The 22,848-nt window shown below is 46.1% G+C and overlaps 1 protein-coding gene across 6 annotated transcripts in view; it reads right to left on the reverse strand.

The window, feature by feature from the left end:
- Rbp6 (RNA-binding protein 6) overlaps positions 1-22,848 on the reverse strand; it is a 553,757-nt gene that overhangs the window by 45,763 nt on the left and 485,146 nt on the right. For 4 of the 6 annotated variants that reach the window (XM_084599398.1, XM_084599400.1, XM_084599397.1 and 1 more), the window contains one exon: positions 12,790-12,861. In XM_084599398.1, coding sequence (XP_084455524.1) covers positions 12,790-12,861 — 72 coding nt within the window. Of the gene's footprint in view, positions 1-1,469; positions 5,456-5,487; positions 8,457-12,789; positions 12,862-22,848 lie in introns of those variants that run through there. The other 2 variants (XM_084599401.1, XM_084599402.1) reach the window with 2 other exon arrangements.

The raw sequence follows: 22,848 nt of genomic DNA on the forward strand, positions 1-22,848 counted from the left end.
TTTGAACTGCGCTGCAAATAACAGCCAGGAACGAAGAACCTTTTTTAACGTAGTTGCACTAAGTGAAGCAACCATATTACAGCGGCTCGGTGCATGCAGTGGTGATTGACCTTGATGTGTTGTGTTATATTCGAGCACTACAGTGCTGGATGTATCACGTTCTGACAAGGTCACTGCAAATTGCCCCTGGCAAGCGTGCTTTTCTGCACAAAGGATCTTACTGAGGGAAAGCCAAATTCTGTCATGTATGGATAAATTGATTGCAGACCTTTCTCTTACTTTGAAGAGGGCAAGAAACCACAGCAGCTAATAAAAAGTTTTGCTAACATTATACGTAAATTGCAAGGTCAGCGCAGTAAGCGTTCTCAAGTATTAGACATCTGCATGTGAGTTTTTTGGAAAAAAGAGGCCAAAGCGGTTGAGTATTCGCTTCGCTGTCCGAATTCTCCTTTTGAACTGCGCTGCAAATAACAACCAGGAACGAAGAAGGATTGTTTTATGTAGTTGAACTAATTGAAGCATATCAAGCTCCGACATTACAGCGGCTCGATGCATGCAGTGGTGATTAACCTTGATGTGTTGTGTTATAATCGAGCACTACAGTGCTGGATGTATCACGTTCTGACAAGGGCACTGCATATTGCCCCTGGCAAGCATGCTTTTCTGCACAAAGTGTCTAACTGAGGGAAAGCCAAATTCTGTTCTGAATGAATAAATTGATTGCAGACCTTTCTCTTACTTTGAAGAGGGCGGAAAACCACAGCAGCTAATAAAAATTTTTGCAGACATTATACGAAAATTACAAGGTCAGTGCAGTAAGCATTCTCAAGTACTAACTTACCAATATCATACACATAACACTGGTGGCACTTTTTATGTCTACTATTAGCTGACTTCAGCAGGGCCTCATGCTAAACAAATTATATATATAAAAAAAAAACATGTTTAGGTGAAAATACAGCAAAATCAGAAACATAGCTTGGAGGATTTCGTTCTGAACTGCTTCCCATTGTGGCCAACCAATGTCAGCCGTTTAAATGAATGCCAAGTTTAGACGTCGTCCAAACAAAATGCGTGTTGTGTGCGGTGTTGTGTTTGTGAAAAATGTATTAACCCTCGCATTCTGAAAGGACACACCTGAGTGATCAGATATACGAATGTGAGTGTAAATCAGCTTCTCGTATTACAAACTGGCTGAAGTAGGCGAAACGCGCAGATAAAGGCAAGCGGAAAATTTCAAGAATAATTTTGGAGGTTGCTCTTAAAGTTGAATAAATGGCCTATAGAGTTATTGGGAAATAATTTTAAGGAAATGTTCCCACTGAACAAGTGAGCGATTTTTCCATACGTTATAAGAAGTCGTTTCGGAATACGTGGGTTATCATGGACACTGTCTCCCGCACACAGTTTCTGCCGTTCCACAAAAGAAGGCAGGACAGTCTGGGCAGAGAGCTCATTTCAAGCGGCTGTTCTTTTTTTCCAAGACATCTTTTATTTTTAAGAGACGGTGCAGGAACAAATTGCACATAGGTTTCTTGCGTGCGCGTATTCGTTTTTTGTTTCATAGCTTTTAGAAAAGTCGAAGGAACATAAAAATATTCTCTGAAATGCCAGAAAAAATATATAAAGAGAGATAGACGGAGTGAACAAGAGAAAGAGTGAAGCCAAACATAAACAATAGGATCTTAACAGATAAAACAACACTCTCAGTTCGTTCGTGGTCGCACATGAAATGTGCAAACCAAACTGCCTCTTGCTTTTTTATTAGACTGTTTGCTTAGCTCACATTTTTTCATTGGATATGTGCTTGTGTATATAATGCCACTCACTCTTTAAATACGGAAGTAGAAAAAAGTAAGTTCAAGCATTCACGTCACTTTAAGAGCCTGACTAGGAGTCAGGTGAATATCTTCTTAAGGGTGATATGTACAAAAACGGTAACAGGCCGCAGTGACTCACGTGCGACATTTGTTCGCAGTGCACAATACACTGCAGGTAAACAAACGCGCACAAGAAAAACAGACAAAAGCAAACAAACGCAAAGATAAACAGCTAACGTACAACAACAATAACAAAAATATGTTCAATGTGCAGATTTGGTAATAATAAACTGGCTTCGAATAGACCGATATCAAGCTCCGCGTTCAGTGAAAAAAGCCTACAGTCATCGATGCGCCAATGCACAGCAAAAGAAAAAGAAAAACAAAAGGGGGGGGGGGGGGGGGGGGGACCCAGTTCGAACTCTGTTAAGCCAGCAAGAAAATTTTGAGATGTTATGTTTTCTAGTAAATCATCAGGATGCGTCATTGGTGCGCTAGTTGCACCCTTTCCCATCTTGTCGACAAACTTGAAACCGCCAGAGACTAGCATATGTTCGTCGTGACGTAGACTAGTAATTAGTTTGAGCAACAAAAAAAAAAATAAAAAAAAAATCCGTTTTTTTTTCGTCTTCCTGAGAACAGGCGCATAGAAGCGTAGTGCCACACAAGCTGGATCCGTTTTAATACATCACTCTTTTCCACTTTTATACGCAATTTTGAAAAGAAAATGAAGAAAAAGAAAGGAAGTAATTCAGTTATGTTTATCTCCACCCCTTTTTGCTTCAACCTCTCGAGGCCATCATAAAGCGATTGTAGCCTGAATATAAATCGCTTATTTTTTTCTGGATTTATTTGTACGTCGCGCCTAGAGTCTGGACAATGTGTAAAAGGCGCATTTTGCTCGCCGGTTAGGTTCATGATACGAACAAGGCAGAGCTACTCGTTTAAACGCGATAAAAACCAGGCTTGAAGTGTGACACTTTATTTTGCGTTAAATATGTTCAACAGAGATGTGGGATAACTCGTGCGCGACAAGGAAGGAAAGGACCTCACAAGCGTTCCGGAAATGAGCAGTTGATGTCAAGGCGCGGCAGAGATCTGGCATACAGTGCACTGAATGTGCAGTTGTTGAAATCGGTCTATTCGAATGCTCACTTGCTCTCTCTTCATTGTCGCACATTCACACCGGTCGAATGCGAACAGTATCGACCTTGTCTTGCAAAAAATAAGAAAGAACCAAGAAATGAATGTACAAAGACACCCTCCTAAGAGATCTATCAGTACACTACTTCACTATACCTACCATCTAGTAGTACAAAAAAGAGACATCGTCAAGACACCATTAAGGCGAGCGTGTGGCTTTGCATCTCTACATGTACAATGACGGGCACTAAGAGTACACACGTAGTACAGGGTCTTCTCATGCCGACACTACCAAGAGCACTCCCTGCTGTCGGTCGCAATGGGGTGGGAACAGCGAGCTAGACAATGGCTACAGAAGTTCGGCAAGTCCAAAAATCAAAGATAAAAGAAAAAATAAAGCCGCACTGGCGTGATAAAACAGACACACTTTTTCCAGCACACACTTTTCTCTCTTCAGCAAACCACATCATTGTACAATAATTGAATAGTACATCTCTCACTTTCAGAGCACCGGTCACCTGCTATGCCTAGTTTTGGGTCACACGCGAATTTTAGACTAAACGTCTAGAGCTACAGGCAGTTGCTAACAAAGGCATACAGACAGAGAGACAGAAAGAGAGAGAGTGAAAGAAAGAGGAAGATGAAAGACGAAATCATGACACTCCCGTACAGCAAGATAAGTCAGTGCCAAGGCGATGGGGACAGCTTAGCAGGCCGTGTGCATGGCCACATACACAACAGAATGACGACATCGCAACGGTGAAAGGCGAAACCACACCGGGCCTTGCATAATATTAGCGAACAGATAAAATCACTGCTTTGCCAGTATCGACCACTCCGGTTTGGTAGCTCCGTCTGACGGCAACGCTGTTCAGCTATCTCCGGGTAGAGCTGTACAGCGGCATCCTTGCATATTCTCATACGTAACCGTGGTGCAAGCTTACGTTTGCAGTTAAACCGCGCTTTCCGCGTTGACACCAGCGCTGCGGCCCATCACATGTTTAGACGAAAAACACGAAGCAAGTTAAAATTATTTGCATGTAGGATTCGAGGTCAGCCGATGCAATTATGCGGAAGTCATATAGGCTGCTTTAGATTATGCAAGGCCCAGTGCAGGTGGTTACTACCTGCCGCGACGTCTACCACCCTCCTCTTGCTTTAGCTTTTTCCTACCTCTTCGCTCACTCCGTTTGGCGAGGTTCGATCACTTTTTCTTTTTTTTTTTCTTTTTTCTTTTTTTTTTTTTTTTGCGCGCATTCGTGTCACTCTGAGATGCAGGAATGATGAGAAACAACAGGGCGTTTTACGGAGAGGCGACTGCACCAGAGTCGCTGCGCCGGGCGTGCAATGCGAGGTTGCAGTAGAACCTTGACCATGTAGAATATTGAGACTGTGAGGGGTTTTCTCTGGAATCTTACTTCGAGGCAATAAAAATGGACAGTAAGCGAGTAAGCGGGTTAGTTTGGGCTCGCGGTGAAGCCATACAAAAACCCAAATGGCAAATATTTTAGTTTTGAGAAGAAATGTACTGAGAGGCTCTGGCGATGTCACTCAAATCCAAAGACGGGACCGCTATTTCGCAGCTTATACTATGGAACTGAGGTAATGGTAGACAGTAGTGTCTCGGAAAAGTAAGCAATAGAGTACCGAAGCAAGTGAGTAGTCTAGAAACATTTAATCGCTGTTTCCATTGCAGAGGAGCACACAAGTCTGGGTCTCCTTGTACATGCTTTCTTAGCTACGCAAGCAATTAGGTGTAAGTATTGGTATTTTTGATGCGATTGTGTTTTCAGTACTTTGCCCTAAGGTACTTCAGTATGCAGGGGATACCGGGGGTGTTATTGCATTGCGCCAATGAAACGACTTGTTATAACATACTTCTGACTACGCCTCTACAGAATGGCAACATCGAATGTCCCAAAAAGAAAGCACGAAATTAAAGTGTACGCGCTTATGCTGTTTCGCAGCGTCCGGATCGTTCTATCGTCCTGTAGCATAGTGTTCAATAACACATAAGGCTCGGTCTGTCATATTCGCTTACACATAGGTAAGGAACGCGTAAGGTCGCGCTTAGATAACAACAAGCAGGCATGCACCTGGGCCCAAGTGAGACTGGTGAGGGCGCCTCTCCGCAGCTTTCAACAATGGCGGCTTTGGTTACAGAGTACACTGGGGTGATGGATACACATATTCTCGTAAACAGGTTGCTCACAACTTACGTGAGTCAAAAAATAGGAGTAAGGAGGAAGACAACAGGGTTTAAAGAACAAGTCATCGGCGTGTGTTTATGTTCACAAGAAAATAACAGTGAAAGATGCCCGTCCTCCTTAATTTTTTCCTGACAAGTCTCTGTAACAGTCAAGGAGAAAATAATCCGCAACACGCTCCGCAGAGAGTATGCATGTAAAAACGTGCGTGGAATTCCCGCTTTTAAGGCAACCGAATGACCGAGTAAAAAACATCAGGTGTCCCCAGCGCTTCTGCCAAGGAAACTGAAACGAAGAGAAAAAGAAGAAGAAGAAAAAAAATAAACCTTTCTTTTTGTCTCGTTAAAGGTTGGCGACAATTCCGCTGTGTATACGTGTATGCATTAGTATATATTTATAGCTGTGTAAATGTGCACACATTTAGGTTGTAAAGCGCCTTCGTGCGCGCTGCTCAACCGCTGCGAGTGTCCGCAGTGACTTGAAAGCCCTTGACTTCTGAAATGACCAATCAGAGAGAGCACTTGCTGCGCTTCTCAACAAGCGCGTTTAATACCCGCGCCTTGTACATCTACATAAATACAAGCACTGTCGTTTAAAAGTTAACGGCGCGTTGCGCTGCTGGTTCCCGCATCAGCGCATATAGCTGCTTTTCATGCTCAGTACACCCGCGGAAGCTGAGTTTGAACCACTGCAGGTAGCCGTTAACTTAATTTACTGTACAGGGCGTGGCGCTCAACTTGAGCTGGTACATTCTGCGTTAACACATGCACATTTCTTTTATACGAGAATAGTAACTTCATAGCACTTCTGTTCTCGCCTAGAAAAATGAGAAAGACTAATGTAGTGTTTAAAGTACACAATCAATAAACTGAAGTAACTAGCTTTTTTGAACTCCTGGAACCTTCTGTTAGAAAGTTGCGCAGCCTCACGTGATACAAGCGATCATGCTAAAGACAGCGTTCGGTTGCACATATTTCTCGCATTGAAAGAGGTACAGAAAAAATACGAACTTTTCAAACATAAAATATTTTGCCAATTCAACCCCAGGCGGCGACCAGAGTTCTCGCCGCTGTGATGGCGAGCGTGCAGCAGCCGGCGCTTTCATTGCGTGAGGGCTGCCGTATTTGTAGGCACCTCAGTGTTCTCACATGCTTTGTCTGAAACTCAATCTACCCAGATCAACGAAGCTCCGTCTCGAAGTTACCATTTTGCTTCTGGCGCTCCAAAAATATGACAACTAAAACACTGGTCGTATCTATATTGGGGAAAAGAGAACTGTTCAGAATGAAATCTTTTTTTTTTTTTTTTTATTAAAAAAAAAGGAAACTTCGCGCGTGCGCTGATGACATAACAAACAATACAGCATGAGCCGCAAAAAAACAAAAAAAAAAACAAAAAAAAACCGAAGCGGTATTTTCCAAAAGCTTGATTAACGTTACGCGACATGCCCCGCGCTTATAATGGCCGGCCACTGCATAAACGGTGCATAAATGTCGATAGATTATAAATAAGTGACGACGTTTTGGTCAAGAACCGATTTCGGTCACGATTTCGGCGACTGATTTCGGTCACGAACCACCTGATGCGTGCAGCAACTTATGCTGACCGTGATAGTAAGTGCAACCGAGATAACGTAAATGAGCCTGCTCAAATCCGCGATGCTTCTCCTGATTGGTCATTTTGTAGTCACTCGGGTAACAGCGTTAAAATGGCGACTGAAAGCGTATTATGTAAGGTTTACTACTTGCGTTATTTTATTTACACAATTAGGCTTTATAGCCCGGCGGAAAATTGCTTCGTCTGTTTTTCTTGCTTAAACTCAAACCTTGAACTGAGAGACGAGAAGGAGAAATAAAATCCTTTAATAACGAAGCGCATGATTTGTTAAATAATTATGCGACGCCGGTGATGTCAGGCTGAAATTAAGTAAAGGCGTTCAGCGCAGCTCTTAAGTGCATTGCGGCAAGCATTAAAGCACCAACTTTAAATCTGAACGCAAAGACAGGACAGCAAAAATCATTTAGACGCAATTAATAACAAAGTGAACATTTTCTTTTTCTTCATAAGGGAGCTTGTTGGCATTGAGACAAAACGGAAGCGAACAGTGATATTAAACCTGTGCTAAAAATGGCAGGAAGAAAGTAAGAAAGGTTCAATAAAAAGGAATGCTGAAAATAAGGAAACAATAGCAACATGAAAAAAAGCAAAGCTAGAACGTACGGAGCAAATTTTGAAAAGCGGGGAGCCAAGCAAGCATTCAAGCGTGGGATCTCAACTGTAGACATTCAGATCACAACCCTGGCGCTTTGCGCTGGGTCTGGTTTTCAAGGAGAAACGAACTATGGTATGTTTGCGCACAGCGTGTTCTAACTGGCAGGGCTGACTGATTTCGTAGTGGATCTTGGGCGGCAGGGAAGGGGGTGTAACCGGACCACGCGAAACACAAAGCTGGAGAGGTAATAAAACAGTTATTATCCCACCGCAGCGCATATCATATATATACACAGTTTATTGTAGATAATGCTTTGGGAACAATTAAGGCCGCGTTAAGCCTCTCCAGTTACATTGCTGGACGCACAACTGCCAAGCACTTATTTGAACGCTTCAGCGGCGCCAGAACATTTATTTCCAAACGGAGATGACAAGCGAAAATGACTGGCTTAAAACACATCACCATCTCCTGTTAACCGTGGAGTGACTAGACGAGACTCATTTTTCAAGCACTGCAGCGATACGGCCCAGCCAAGGCTTGCCTCAAATAAACGGTTTGGTTGGTTTGTGGGCTTAGAAGTCCCCCAAAGCGACTTAGGCTATGAGAGACGCGTTTCATATAACTAATCCATAACCAAGGAAAAACGATTTACGAGGGTACCCAGTAGTTTTAAAATGTTTGTTAGATTATTGAACATTCTCTACAGTAAAATACCACATACGCTAAAACAAAGGCAACAGCAATACCTACACAACACTGCGTAAGGCAAACAGGCAATAACTAATAACGTGTTTCACTACGGAGAAGAACCTACAGCTATTGCAAGCAACAGAAGATGCCGAACGTGCATACATTAAAGGGTGTGTGGCAAAACAGAACTAAAAAACGGGATAAAAAGTCTCCAGAACTGCACCGATGTATAGAAAACAGCACCAAAACTGACAGGGGTCCTGAACACAGCGAGCCGACGGGTTGTTTTTGGAGGGTTCTCGGGCCACCGTTGGGAAGGATCTCGCGTCTCCAGTGGTTATCACATTAAGAAGTAGTTGATTGGAATCACCATCTCGGGCGGACCTGGACGCGGCAGATCAATTCGCTCTTCTGCATAAGTTTGTCTGCGGATTTGCGCTTTGTCAACTAAGCTATGGGGTAAACGAAAAAAAAAAAAAGGAAATTCAAAGGAGCAAGAATCAAACACACAAGCAACCACCTCCGCAAAAACGAAACAGCAGCCTCAAAGTGTACGACCGAGTCTAAGAGAAACAAAAGATTCGCTTTCAATTTCAGTCTGAATGTTTTTGTTTTGTGCGCTAGACGCGGTTGCTTCGAGTCGCTAGTCTATCGGACCCCTTTTCAAATTTGTTTCCACATTTAGAGAATACCTTCGCAGCTCACGGGTACTACAATCATGCACCAGAGGCAGCCGACTTTTTTGGTATAGGAAGCTACCGCCGCAAAAAACAAACAGAACAAGTGAACACCGGTCCATGGCCACAGTAGGCATCCAAGAAGGGAAGGATGCACCACCCAACTTTGCGAGCAGCTTCCTCAGTGTATATACCTCACTTTCTGGCTTCCAGCACCGTGACGTTACAGCATCGCGTCTTCAAAACGTCTAACGGTAGCCTGTTCAGTGCTTACACAAGCGCTAATCCGGAAGTTTGACAATTTAGGTAAAATACAGCTCGATTACCTATCTAAAAACAAAAAAGAAGAAACAAGTCACTCGCGCTTCTGAAGAAAAATTCAGCATCTTATACTCGCCCCGTTTTCGGAAAGTAAGCAAATTCCATGCTTCGCATTATTGCACGGCCTGTATGAGGGATTTTTGACTACTACCGGAGTAATTTTGGATCCTAAAATATAAGAAAGAAAACATAGACAAACGTGTGGATAAAAGTAAACGAAAGACGCTATTACCTTCTAACATTTTTCGCGCGATGCCAAATTAAGATTGAAAATCACGCCATGTGCATGTTGGTAGTAGATACTTGTGCACTTTCTCGTGTACCTACAAGTAGTGTGTTCTAATCTGATCTACGGAAGGTGTTTTTGCACATACAGCAAAATACTGTGTCCCGCTTACTTACGTCTGCACCTGAACGTTGTGCACTTACAAGTTACAAGTGCATATACCATATTCTGACAGACCAGAATTCCGTTAATTGATACTTTCTTGATAATACATTGCGGTAGAAACTTTTCTTTGCCTTATCTTAAAGGTGAAGAAATGACAGCAGTTTCCGTTTACGCACTCAATCAAACGTTAGAAAACGAGTTTATATGAGAGAATGCCTTGCATTGGTCGCAGCCCTCTAAAATCCTGTCGAAGGATATGCTCAACTACTTGCGACGTTTTTGGCACCGTGGCCCCAGCGGCCTCGAGAAATGAAGCGAAATAATGTTGGTTGAGATTGAACCAACAAGTGCAAAAGCATTAGTAAGAAGCTAGTTTGCAGAGCTCGCAGGAAAAGAAAGGCAAACCAATGTTGGCGCATGGGTATCGTGCATTCGTAGTTCGATCTGGTAGAAGGAACAGCGGGTAAGTGACGGGAAAAGCGAAGCAGGAAGCAGCAGATTTTTTCGAAGGAGAAGGCAAGAGAACCCAAAGCGGGCAAGACTCCAGGACGTACTGGTTGCTTTTGGACAGACGTTGCAGTGCAGATACACACAAAGAAGCATCAGCGAGGTCAAACTATCCGCGAAATTAGCCGCTCGGACATGCCAGGAGTTAGCAAAAATGCCATCAAGTATGCTCCTCAGCCAAGTAACATTAGTGTTACAAATCGCTGGAATGTGGCAGACCTCGAATGACATTACAGACGCTCTAGTAAACCCTGTACAGCACTTCAAGTCAGTCGGTGCTCCTCTCTACTGTTTTCAAGCCCCATACCTGCAGCGTCATTAAAGTAACAATACACTACTAAAATTGGCGTTACGACGCTCTGCCATTGCAATAAGTACTGTGCTTCACAGTTTGCGAATGAGAAGAGCTGCAAGTGTTGGGAAAAGAATCGCCCACGCAAAAGTGGGCCTAACGGCACCGTCGTTTCTTTAATGCCGGTAGTGACAGGTAACGTCATTATAACTCGCGCCTGAACTATATTTCACAGGCACAAATATTTCCGTCGGTGTGGGTGAGCATGACAGCTTCAAAGCGCATTAAACGTGATTTAACGAATAATAAGGTGGGAATTACATATTGCAGGAAATGTTTGATATTTATTTTGCGGCAGCAAGTCTAGCTTTAGCTGCTCAGAACTGCTTAAAACGATAGCTATAATTTCTGGTTAATTTGAATATATATGTACGTATTCAGAAGTACTCCATCAGGATAAATGTGTTCCCGACGCGAACAGAGTGCTCAACTAAAAGAAAAACCTTTGCGTTTACACCGAATGTTTCCCTCTCGAGACGAATTGTGACACAAGATACTACACACCCGCTGAAGCCTGATAACAATAAAGGCCTCTAAAAAATATAAAACCGAGAAAAGTACGACTCGGACAACGTTTCGAGCAGACAGAACGTGTAAAGGAGTGTTAGGGGCAGGCGTGCAATGTATTTTGTGGCACAGAGAGCTCTCGCAACAACGCATACGTTACAAAAAGATGAGGGGGGGGGGGGGTAAACAGTCACAGGAAAGGACATGTGGCACGGCGCCCACCAATGGCGGAGGGCGGGAGGCGTTGTCACATCCCACGTCGAGGTGGTCGATCGTATCGATATGTCAGTCAGTCAAGGTGGGGGTTGGTTTTTCCGGGAGGCGGCTTGCGCAAGCAGTTATTGAGCCACCGTGACGGTGAATTAGAAATAGAGAGAGGGCAGAAAAGTATTACGTAACACAACACGCCGGTTATCGGAGGCAGGGTGGTGGCGAAAAACTGCTGAGCACGCACACGCGCACAACAGAGGCAAGAGGGCAGCAGGCGGTACGTGGTGTAGCCAACAAGATGGCGGTGGCGGCGAGGCAGAGCAGACGAAGACAAGGAGCCGGCGGTGACGTCAGCGACGACGACGACGACGACGACGGCGACGACACGACAGACGTAGGAAGACAGCGCCTCCGCGCGGATACACGGTACACGCGAAACAAGAGACCATCGATCTGGTCCCAAGCCCGCGCTCAGAACGAGTAGGGTGTCCGAGACCACGCATAAATGTAGCTAGGGAGAATTGAGTGACCGAAGCGTGTCAGACTGCGGGCTAATCGCTAATAACGCTGATTATATGAGAAAAACCACCATTACTCCTCACGCGTCGAACGAAGTCGCTGGTTTATAACCAGGTATGAAAGTCACAGAGCAAGTTAGTAACTGAGGACAAACAACTATGTGTTAGCGTTGCAGCCGTACAGGAGGTGATTAATAGAGCGATGCTATGAGAGGGTCCAAGCAGTGCTTCTTTGGTGGTCTGCACAAATGTGCGTACGCTAATGTCTCGCAGACCCCCCCCCCCCCCCCCCCCCCCCCCCCCCCTCCCCCTGCCCCCCGTTTTACGCAAAAAAAAAAAAAGAAAATGAAAGAGAGTAGGCAAGCTTTTTTTTAAAGCGTAAAGACGCTAAGCGGTTCGGCCAATGTTAATGATAACTTCTTTGCTTAGCATGCGGTAGAGCATGGATTATATTCATCATGTATGCTCTACAAAAGAAAGAAAATGCCTTCGCAAGAACGGTGCAGACTGGCCATTGAAGCACTGTTAGGAAAACATCGATGCTGTTACTAAAGAGCATGCCAAAAGACAGCTAAATAATAATAAAAAAAAAAAAATGACAGAGGTGAAATCTCGCTTCACCGCACTCTGCCTGAGAGCAAGCTTTGGAGTGATTCTTTCTTACATATCATCCTCAATCCTAAATAAAACAGGCGCCATTTGACCCAGTAATGAATGCAAGTTCGCAGACACAGACAGTGACATCGAGAAGGAACGTCTGGCCCGGAACAGTGCCAAGAACATTAAAAAAAGGAGGTAAGTACGTTGCTGGAGAACGGCCTAAAATCCAGCAAAGAACAAGCGCGATGGCAAGACAAAATAATTAGCACAAGTGAACAACAAAGTGATCCTCGACATAGTAGAGCTCAGATACATGGATGCTGTGTCGACGAATACACGGACAGCTCGGAAAGCCGCTTCGAAGAGAAACGAGAGGATACAAAAGGCGAGCGACAGAAAGAGAGAGAGATAGAGAAAGAGAGAGATAGAGAGAGGGAGAGAGAGGGAGCGAGGAGGGGGGAGGCAAGTGCAACCACGTCGCAGCCGAGACGTATCAACAGCGAGCGCCTACAGCGCGCAGGGGTCTCGTCTCTGAGGGGGCGTTAAATGAGCTGCATGGAATGCAGGTTGTACAAGTTCAAAGGGTCCAAAGGTGGGCACGGCAGGCAGAGATGTTGCATGTTAAGGTTCATACCTGCGAAGGGGTAGCCAAATCCCGGGTAGCCGGGGTAGCCCCCACGGCCGTAGCCGTAGGCCGGGAAGCCAGCTGTAGGTACCGCAGGCGGGGAGTAGCAGCCACCAGGACCCGCCGAAGACACGATGGAAACCGCAGGCATGGAGGAGAGCACGGGGCAAAACAAATAAATCAGATTAGAAAACGAACGCGGAACTAGCATCATCCTAATTGAGCTAGCGGCCAACTGCGGCCATATTTCTTGACGAATCTTTTTCCGGTCTGTTCCTTGCCCCTCTATGACGTCACAGACGACAGCCCTGGCATGCAGCTGTCAACTATGTTGGCTGTCAGCCGTGGCGTTATAGAGGGCAGCTATCTGTAAAATGATCCATAGGAGTGCGAAATTATTAACGAAAATAAAAAAAAAGAATCCTTACTAAGTACGCCCCTGGGCTGTGTAGAAAACAGTTTAACGTTAATTCCTGTCTTCTCTGGTTCTGCCAATTTAACTGGGTTCTCGTGTGCATTGTTTTGTTATTGCAACAGATGATCGCTTCAGAATTATACCTAGGCGGGCGAGCTGATCACGCATTGCCAGGAAACCTAGCGAAGTACGTAGAGGAAAGCGTTCGTCCCGCGTTTCTCTATACCGTTTGTCCAAGTGTCTTCCAGGCTATTTCCCTAAAACCAACTGCGCTTTCACGCCTAGAAGTGACGCGTTACAATTTTCAATATGCCAATCGCGTCCCCTGGAAGCTGGGCCGTCCGAAGGCGTGCACTGGGCGCAGAACGGGGTTGTACTTCTCAGCAGATGAGGCACTCACTGCCTATCTCGTGCCGCTACTGAAGGAAGAATATCATCATTAAGGGCCAGACTCTGGCAGAACTCAGTACAGCTATAGAGTAGCGAATGCATGATGCCAGAGCTCCGCATTTAAGGGGTACGATGCGAAAGCGTTAATGGCTCCAGTTTTTCTGCTAGTATTTTTTGCGGACCGACCCTCCTTTGTGTGCCTGCATTTTGCTACTCGCCGAATAGCTCATCACTCAATTTGTACCACTGCTATTCTACACATACTACGAACTAGAATAGAATCGTAAGCTCCCGCATTGTATGAAAGACTTCCCGACATGGATTTAAAGTGCATCTTCTACCAAGCCTTACGAAAGTGCCTGCACGGTCTACGGGAGCAGCGTATCCTGCTCGAGATCCAGTGATCCCGGAGGGCTGGGTCAGTATTCGAAGTTTGCATCGTTATTGAAAGTGCCGCTTTCTCCCCGACGACCTCGAGTCATCCGATTGGCGGAAACGCCGGAGCCGGAAGTGGTAATGACATTCGATTCCGGTGTACCCATCAATCAGGTGACTCGACGTCGGAGAGATAGCGACACTTTCGATAACGACGCAAACTCGGAATGCAGACCCTGGATTCCGATCTCATCCTCCCATCTCAAAGGCGAAGTCAGAGCTGGCAGCCTCTGACAGCTTGGCCATATCACGTGGTCTCGTGACGTCACGCAACCTGGAAGCCAATCAGTACATGTCACCTGCCAACTACCGCCTGCTAGAGACATGTACGTGATGTTTTGCTCACAACACCGACAACGCCAACGCCGAATTTTCAGGGAAACGGGGCCTTTATCAGTAACTATCGCATTAAAATGGGTTGTTTTATGCCATTAAACGTGCAGGCATAAGCGGCCCCGGTTACACTGTTCGATCGCGTTGGAATCGCCGCCTCGCCGAATAGCAGCTTCGCGAACAGTTACCGCAATTGCTGTTCGTTCTCGAGCTCACAGACATAATTAACTTACTAAGCTTTCAGTTTGCGAGCTAACATGGAGGCCATTAATTAATACGGACACCAGCTTAACAAGGTTAGGCCGCGATAGTTTGCAGCTAATCAACTTAACTGTAGGTAAATAACTACGCGCATCTTCTAAAGTGCAACATGGCAAAGGAGGAGCAGGTACCCTCTGCGACGCATGCTTCTCCAAGTTGCAAGATTCACGCAGTAATCAGCAGCACAATACCGAGCAGAGGCAATAAATGATAAGGACACGTACACCTAATCTTGAGTGATATTATTTTATTTTAGCTCCCCAGTTTCCGGGACAAGCAAAATTCGTACGTGGGAACAATTTATTTATCCGAGGGATACAGCGACGAACAGAGGAAGAGATTAAATCGCCCCGATTTCCTGTGTGGAGCGTTTTTAGAAGTCCTAGCCCTCACTGCTTGACTAGTTGTGCCGATAACGCCTGGCACGCCGTTTTTATCTCACAATCTTGACAGACAATTTTGCCGCGTCCGCGCTGCAAAACAAACGCAAGGACCACCTCCAAATATTTCGCATGCTTGTCGCACGAAGCTGTAACTGGCACGGCGCACTACCGCATCAGCGCTAACATCGGCACGTTTACGAAGCGCCGATTCAGCGCTTGAACGCCGGGGGCTACGTGCCGCCCGCGCAGGTCGCGCTAAGGTAAGCGCATAGCTGAAGCTACTATAAATTACAAGGAGGTGCAGGCGACCGCCCCGCGCCACTGCAGGTACGCATTTAGACCCGCAATGGGAGTCAAGATTTATGTCTCGCTCGTCCTAAATACGGCGGACGTACGCACGCTGAATGTCGCCTCCCGTTCAGCCGAGCCTTGGCGACGCCGGACAGAGAGCGCGCCTGAATGCAGTTGCGGCTTCTCTGCGGCGAAGGTGGGGAGGCCACGGAGTCACGCGTCTGTGCGATAAGATGATGCCGCCTGATACGCTTTCCGCGTGCACGAAGTTCTGGAACAAGCTGAGTCGCCGAGATCGCATGCGACTGCTGTGAACATGATCCCTTCCACATTCACTCCAGACCGGGCGTGTGGTCCGGCAAAAACAACACAGGGGAGGGGGTAATGGTGATGGCTATCTTTGCCGACGCAGCAACGCAAAGGGAACGCACGGCAATGGCCACCGGCTGCTTCCAAGACGACGACGCGTTGCGTTCACATCAAGACTCTCTCGCAAGCCGCAGACGGTCGCCAAGGGCTCGAGGGACAGGGGTCTCGCCCTCTTCCGTCGACATATCTGGCCTGTACGCGCTTGCACAAAGCTCGAGGCCTTCTATTCTTAAGCGCGCAGAGCGGGAGCACCCACCTGGATGCACCTGCGTGACGGATGATTGCTGCAGATAGAAACGCCATCCCCCCTTTGTCCTCGCTTCTTCCGCGCGGGTTTATTCTCGAGGCCGGTTCGTTTTAGACTACCGCTGTGCGAGTGTTTACGTGCATGCGCTATGAGAGGCGAACTTTGCGTCGCCAGAGATGCGTGTGTTATTTAGCCGACGAACCCGGAACGAAGGAACGGCGCACGATGAGATCCACGTGCTGGCTGAAAACGGTTGGCATGCGCCCCTCGACAGGGTGACGTTTAAGCTGGAGCAGCATTCTCGTACATCATGTGACTTCTTTTTTTTTTTCTTTTTTTTTTTACCTGCTCGCCGCGCTCAGATTAAGGAAGCTGGCTTTTGAGTGCTTTTCTTGGGCTCATCGATATGAAAGATCTAAGATACATGACTCCATCTTGAGAGAAGGTAGAGAGCACCTACGATGTCACACGTATTGACAATATTTTGATGCAATAGCACTACTTCACGATGTCACCAGTTCCTGCTGGCAGGCTTTGCTAACTCGTACTTTGCCATTACGATAGTCTATAGGGTGAGATCAGAATACAGTCTTCCTGTACCATTGGACCGAGTCAGAAAGCCCTGCCCTTCGGCCGCGCAGGCGTTCGTACGGCTTGGTTAAAGCGAGGCGGTGTTGATCCTGGCAACTTGGGCTACACGCATCACAGTCCTCTTCACAAGCGTGCCTCTGACAGGTGACGACGAGAAGACAGCGATAACGTCATTGATAAACTGCGCCAAATTAGTGCTTTAGCACGTTATACTAAATTTAGCTACGTGAGACGTCTGGAATTTTGTTTTTCCTAGCAAGCAAGAGTTTGTTCCTCCTTCTTAGTTCTATATTTATCCTGAGTGCAAAAACATTCTTGGTCAGCTCTTTGCTTCATTACCTGCGCCCTATTTGAACACCGGTTTGAGTCGGGATATTTTCGGGAAATTTCATTCACAGTGTGCACGGTTACGACGTTCGCGTTGATAGCGAGACCGATTTAGTGAGTTGCACAATGAGAAAACGAATAGGCAAACTCTTCTGGCTTTGACATTACGTCTTCGTGCAGAGGCTATACGCGCACGAAGCTGTCAAAAAATTTATTATAACAGCCATTTTAGACCTCTTCACAGACATCTAAAAGATCTCCGAAAAACAGCAAAATTCACACAAAAATCTGATTCTTAAAAAAAAACAAAAAAAACTAAACTACTTCAAACGTGCACTGTCTTTGTTTATTATAATATAAGCGGCAGTACCAGAAAGGTAAGACATTATACAGAAACATCCTTTCAATAGCCAGAACCCGCAAGTGTCTTCAGGTTGCTCTACGTATACCCACCTTTGACGTACAAAAAAGTTTGCTCCATTCCGTACGCATTATAATGCTGTCCTTTGGCAAATCAGCATCGTCGTAACAGACTGAGAGGAAAGAGTGGAACTAACGTCTACCTAATTCTCTAATGATGAATCCACTACAACAGCCGCCATACGTCTATAGGTAGCGGATACAGGATGCTGCTCGCGGCCTCTACTTCGGACTGCTTTCTTAGGCCGCACTCACCACAACACCAATGATCTAATCGCACACCAGTGTAGTCTAACCAAGACATCAACCTGAATTTGCTGCAAGAAATGAGTGCGCTCAGGTACACACAGCATTAAATGAACTAGGGTGTGAGGGATTGGGCCTGAATGAATTTCCCTCAGCGTCTCATGAGAGGGCTGTAGATGTATAATTCCAAAGCCAAAGCTAACACTCACACCTCAGAGACAATAACAAGAAGAAAGTGGCAGCAAAGTACATAGTCAACTGCGTCAAGAGACACAAGGTCTACATGGAATCTCCACTGTATGCGATATTTGAAGGTAGTCCTTTTCTTTGAATTCCGTTCCTTGTTGGCGTGGTGCTCATTGTACATTTAAATGTGCCCGTCTTTACGTTTTTGTTAGCAACAATTTTTTTTTTTCAGTTCTCGATACTCAACTGATACTCTAGAATTGCGGGCTAGGTTTTAAGAGAAACCTCAGACCACCCGTTACAATCTGTCCACCCTGAAAAAAAAAAAAAAAAAAAAGCGCGAAGCAAGGAGCACGCACACTGCAGAACGTATTACGGCTGTCTATCCCGGCCTTACGTATGCCCTTTAGAAAAGAAATGTTTGCTTCCGAGAATGCAGAATTGTTAACTGTTCACGTTAGGAACGGATGAAAGCCCGCTTCAAGCCCTAGACTCTGTGACACGTGGAGCATCAACTCTGCTTTCTTGCAGCAAACTCAGTTCATAGAATTGGCTCATCGTACTACCTTATCGATGCAAATACATGTCTCTAGATAACTGCACATCTATACTTGCAGGTCATTTCGTAATGTACGACACTACAGCACATCGCATTCGTCCACTGAACGACATGGCCAGAAGAGGGGAGTTTACAGCACGTCGTACTGACTGCTCAACTATCCCATCATACTCGTGGTCCTATACAAGGGAGACATCTCTACTCGGGCTGTAAGCAACGGTGGCATGCTCAGTTCATACTACCGGCATCCGTGAACTTAACTAGGGTACATTCAAATGAAGAACTGCGTTGAGCTGCAGTCAGAACTTTAGTGCGCACGGGTCCCTTGAAAACTTTGAAGAAGGCTGCACCCACCCGTTATGTTCGACTGCATTTTAAATAGAGACAACGGAAAAATATGTGCGACATCTTGTTGTCGTTTGCTACAGTGCTCTGGTTTATGCAAGGTTAAACAGTAATCGTTCTTGCCTTACTATATATAGCCATGCTTTTGGTAGTATCTCACACGCTCTCTGCATTTCGCTCCTATTCTTTTATTATTTCGATGTAGGAACGGCAGCAGTGAAGTTCATCTTGTTTCTGGTTTTTCTGAATACAAGTGTAAGCAAATTCCTGATCCATTTTTCTATCTGAGTGAAAACTACCTTCGCGAGGAAACATTTAGAAAACTAAATTCCAAACCTTTCTCACTTTTTGGAGCAATACGAACGGGTGACACTTTATTGTCATTCTTCTTTCCGCAGTAGTTCATGCACATATTTTGCTACTTGTGTGAGACTGAAACAGTTCCTGTCTCCCTTAATTTGTCACAGCTTCGAGATAACATATAGAGCAGAAGCGGCTTGCAAGAGCCTAAAGGTCTTAACGGTGGCCTGCTGGCGCCATGTCCGTTTCCCTTAGTTGCAGCGCCAGCGTTCGTTCCATCGTTCACCCTACGCCCGCTCTGAAGGCAACTCAACGCAGAATGGAGACACACCGACGTAATCATACACACAGGCCCTACGTCGTGCAGGCATACGGCTTGGAGCGGCAAGCGGCGATCTACGATCGATAACTTCAATCCATCATCTCCGCCTTTGTGCTCAATCTCGACTAAGAGAAGCGAGGATGGGGGCGACGCAGGGGCGAGGACAGAACAAGAGCTGACAGCGGTAAATCAAGATCGACTCTAATGACAACACAGCTGAGCCCATGACTAAACTATCATGCAGGCGCCGGGAGTCCAACTGGACACGCTAGCAGGTCTCTCTGTACGCGAATGTGGAGGTAGGAGGAGGTGGAGGAGGTGCCACGTTGACATCCGTCTTCCGCAGGCCGCTCTCCTTAACCTTGCAGCAAGAAGGTTTGCCAGAGAATGCAGTGACTTGTGCAGCGCTGTGAGCCCGCAGGTTTTCGCACTGTCTCATCCGTGATCGCCATGATCGAGTCAGTTATCAAGCCTATGGTCAAAGTTGCCCAACAACTAAGGTCGCCGAAATCGATTCCACCCCCCTCCTCAATTTACACGAGCACACTTTTTTTTCGCTTCTTTCCACTTCCACCGCCACACCGTCACCCGTTGCCCCTGACGCACACTAAATAAAATATTGCGGACAAGGCTCTTTTTCATAAAAAAAAAAAAAGTTTTAAAATGCGAACAGAAAACAAAAATCTTTTAAAACAGTTTGATAAACGCAAAAAGCGCCTACAATACGTTGCAAATCGTACCCTCGACCAAGCTATCTGCGGTCTGACTGTGGCGCCTGCAAGACAACCGCCAGACACTTACCAGTAAAAAACGCTTTACGTCCCAAATGCGGAGCGCATGCGCTAATCCAGAGATTACTTGTGCGGTAGCCCAGTGGTTACAGCAACCACTCGAATATGTCGACTCATATCCCTCCACTTCTTGTTTGATCACAAGCCAGTTTACGCTGGAGAATTCGCGTTACTTACTCGCAAACATCCAATAATTTTTTCGTCTTGAGCGCGCTATTTTGTAGTCCCCGGGAGGGACAGCTTATCGTAACCCCCACCCCCTACGTCGACCTCCGAGATGACACCATCCCACCTAACCTCAACTATCGAAAAAACTCGCCTTTGTCGCTGAGAAATTTCTCCCGTAAATTAGTTTAGTGAGGGCAAAGTTTTTCCCGTTGGTTCGCTTCGCGTCGCCCTCTTATTTTCTCCGCGAATAACACAAACAGGATTGAAGAAATAAAGAAAACAAGATCCTTCCCAAGTAGGGCGACCGTCTTGGCACCTCCTTTCTCTTCGTTACCCGAAGAGACACGAAACGCCGACTCGGCGGCCGAGATTTGCGAGCAAAGAAAAAAAAAAAGTGAAATAAGAGAAAAAGCAATCGGGAACCATTTGTCTTGATTAAAGCTGATTCCCCGTTATTCGTTCAACGGCCATGAGGGAAAAAATACTTCGCAAGAAAGGTACACCAGGAATCGAAAACAAACTGCGCTGCTTGAGGAAGGGATGGCACGGTGGCGTAGATAAGAGGAGCCGGCGTGAAGAAAGCAACGAAAATGAAGAAAAAAAAAACAGGGGCGTGAAGGAGACGGGGAGAGGCACAGCAGCAGTTGTCGCAAATTGTTTACTTAAGCGTTATCTGAGAAGATCGGGATGGCAGAGGGGATATACTTAGCAAGGTAATCACGGGTCTTTAAAATACGCAACTAAGACTGAAGAGGCTTTTACACGAAGATGGAGCTAGGTTACCACGCCGAATCTCTGGGAGAACTAGGCGAGAGGAACCTAGCACTTCTGCGCAGTCATTAGAGCTCCAAGTGCAATTTGTAAGTTATAGCGGCTACACCAAACTGCAGAGCGGCACCCAATCCAGGATTGAGAACTTTAATGTCGGACTGTTATCGATGAAGATGTGGTGCTGGGATAACTTTAGTAAAAACTGGTATCGTCAGTGGAGTTGGGCTGAGGATCTTACAATCAAGAACAGCATGTTCCCTCCACTTTCTGAGATTTGCGCAAACGTAACAGGTATCTCTCTCTCTCTCTCTCGCACACACACACACACACACACACACACACACACACACACACACACACACACACACACACACACACACACACACACACACACACACACACACACACACACACACACACACACACACACACACACACACACACACACACACACACACACACACACACACACACACACACACACACACACACACACACACACACACACACACACACACACACACACACACACACACACACACACACACACACACACACACACACACACACACACACACACACACACACACACACACACACACACACACACACAGACTCTGACAGCGTGGCGCTTTGTGCCAAGAGGTAGTCCTTGTCAAAAGTGTAGAACCCAGGGGGTCTACTTCTAAGCCGTCTAGTGGCACTGATTTAGCATTACTGGAGGTCCTCCCCAATGGAGAGGGTAGGACAAACTTCTTACCATCAAGAGTTTCGGAACACTGGAAATGCATTACAAGCCGCCCGAAGTGGCTCAAAAGGAGGCACACTGGACTCTACACTTTTGACAAAGACTGCACATGATAAACGATGTTTCTTATCTGGCCCGTGATACAAGCTTTCAGGAAAAATAAGTATTAAGGCTATGAGAGACGTCGTAGTGGTAGGCTCTGGAAATTTCGATCACCTGGGGTTGTTTATTATGCCCTGACATCGTACAGCGGAACATCGCAGCAAAATATTTTAAAGCTAAAATAGATGCCACGTGAACGTAGTCATACTCTACGCCGCAGGAAACAGTAGCTCAAGCAGGCGACAAAATATAATTTAACTGCGCAAATTCGACGCTCCCGAGAAACTCGTTTTCTAAGCTCACTGTGTCTGTTCTGTGGCACTCAACGGAGCCCCGACTCCAAGACACAGAATCTTGCCATGGCGGCTCGCTACTGGCCGCCCCAGCGCCCGCGTACGCCGTCACGGTCGACTAATAATGGGACGCGCACGGGATGATTGCGCCACTTGGCGATGGCCGGCGCCCATCATCCCTCCAGGCCGGGCTAATGCGTGAACCCCAGCACTCCTGCAGCGCTCGAGCTCCTTTCAATTTAAGCGGACCCGCTTTCGAATGTGAAATGCGTGCGCATGCGCGGCCCAAGGCTTGCGACACCGAAGCAGACCAACGCATTTCTGAAAGATTACGTGCTGGAGGACGAGCGGAGATCTAGAAGACGGAAATTATCGCCTCCACATTGCTTCGTGCAATAAAAGAGCGGCGAAGTGGCGTGGAATTAGAGTTTCACGGAACAGTTTTCGCCACCACAGTTCCTCAGCACGATTGCGATGACGATGTCTGTGCCGATATTTCCACCAAACGGCAGGGAAAGTAACGATATTTTTTTCTTTCGCCCTATGCCTTAAGCGAGCCCTGTGATGCCAGTTATAATACAGAGAGACACCTAACGCGTCTGAGACACTCTGAAAAATGCCTTCTAGGGTATTTGAAGTAAACTTTACGGCTAAACTTAAGCGGAACAACAGCCACATAAAAATAAGCGTTTGTGATTGACGCATGATAACCACAGTCACGCGCCATAAAACCCCACATAACTAACTAACAGAAAGTAACGCTATTAAAAAAAGT

This window comes from Amblyomma maculatum, chromosome 3, assembly GCF_055883805.1.
Source record: "Amblyomma maculatum isolate TAMU_Amacu chromosome 3, ASM5588380v1, whole genome shotgun sequence".
NCBI lineage: Eukaryota > Metazoa > Arthropoda > Arachnida > Ixodida > Ixodidae > Amblyomma > Amblyomma maculatum.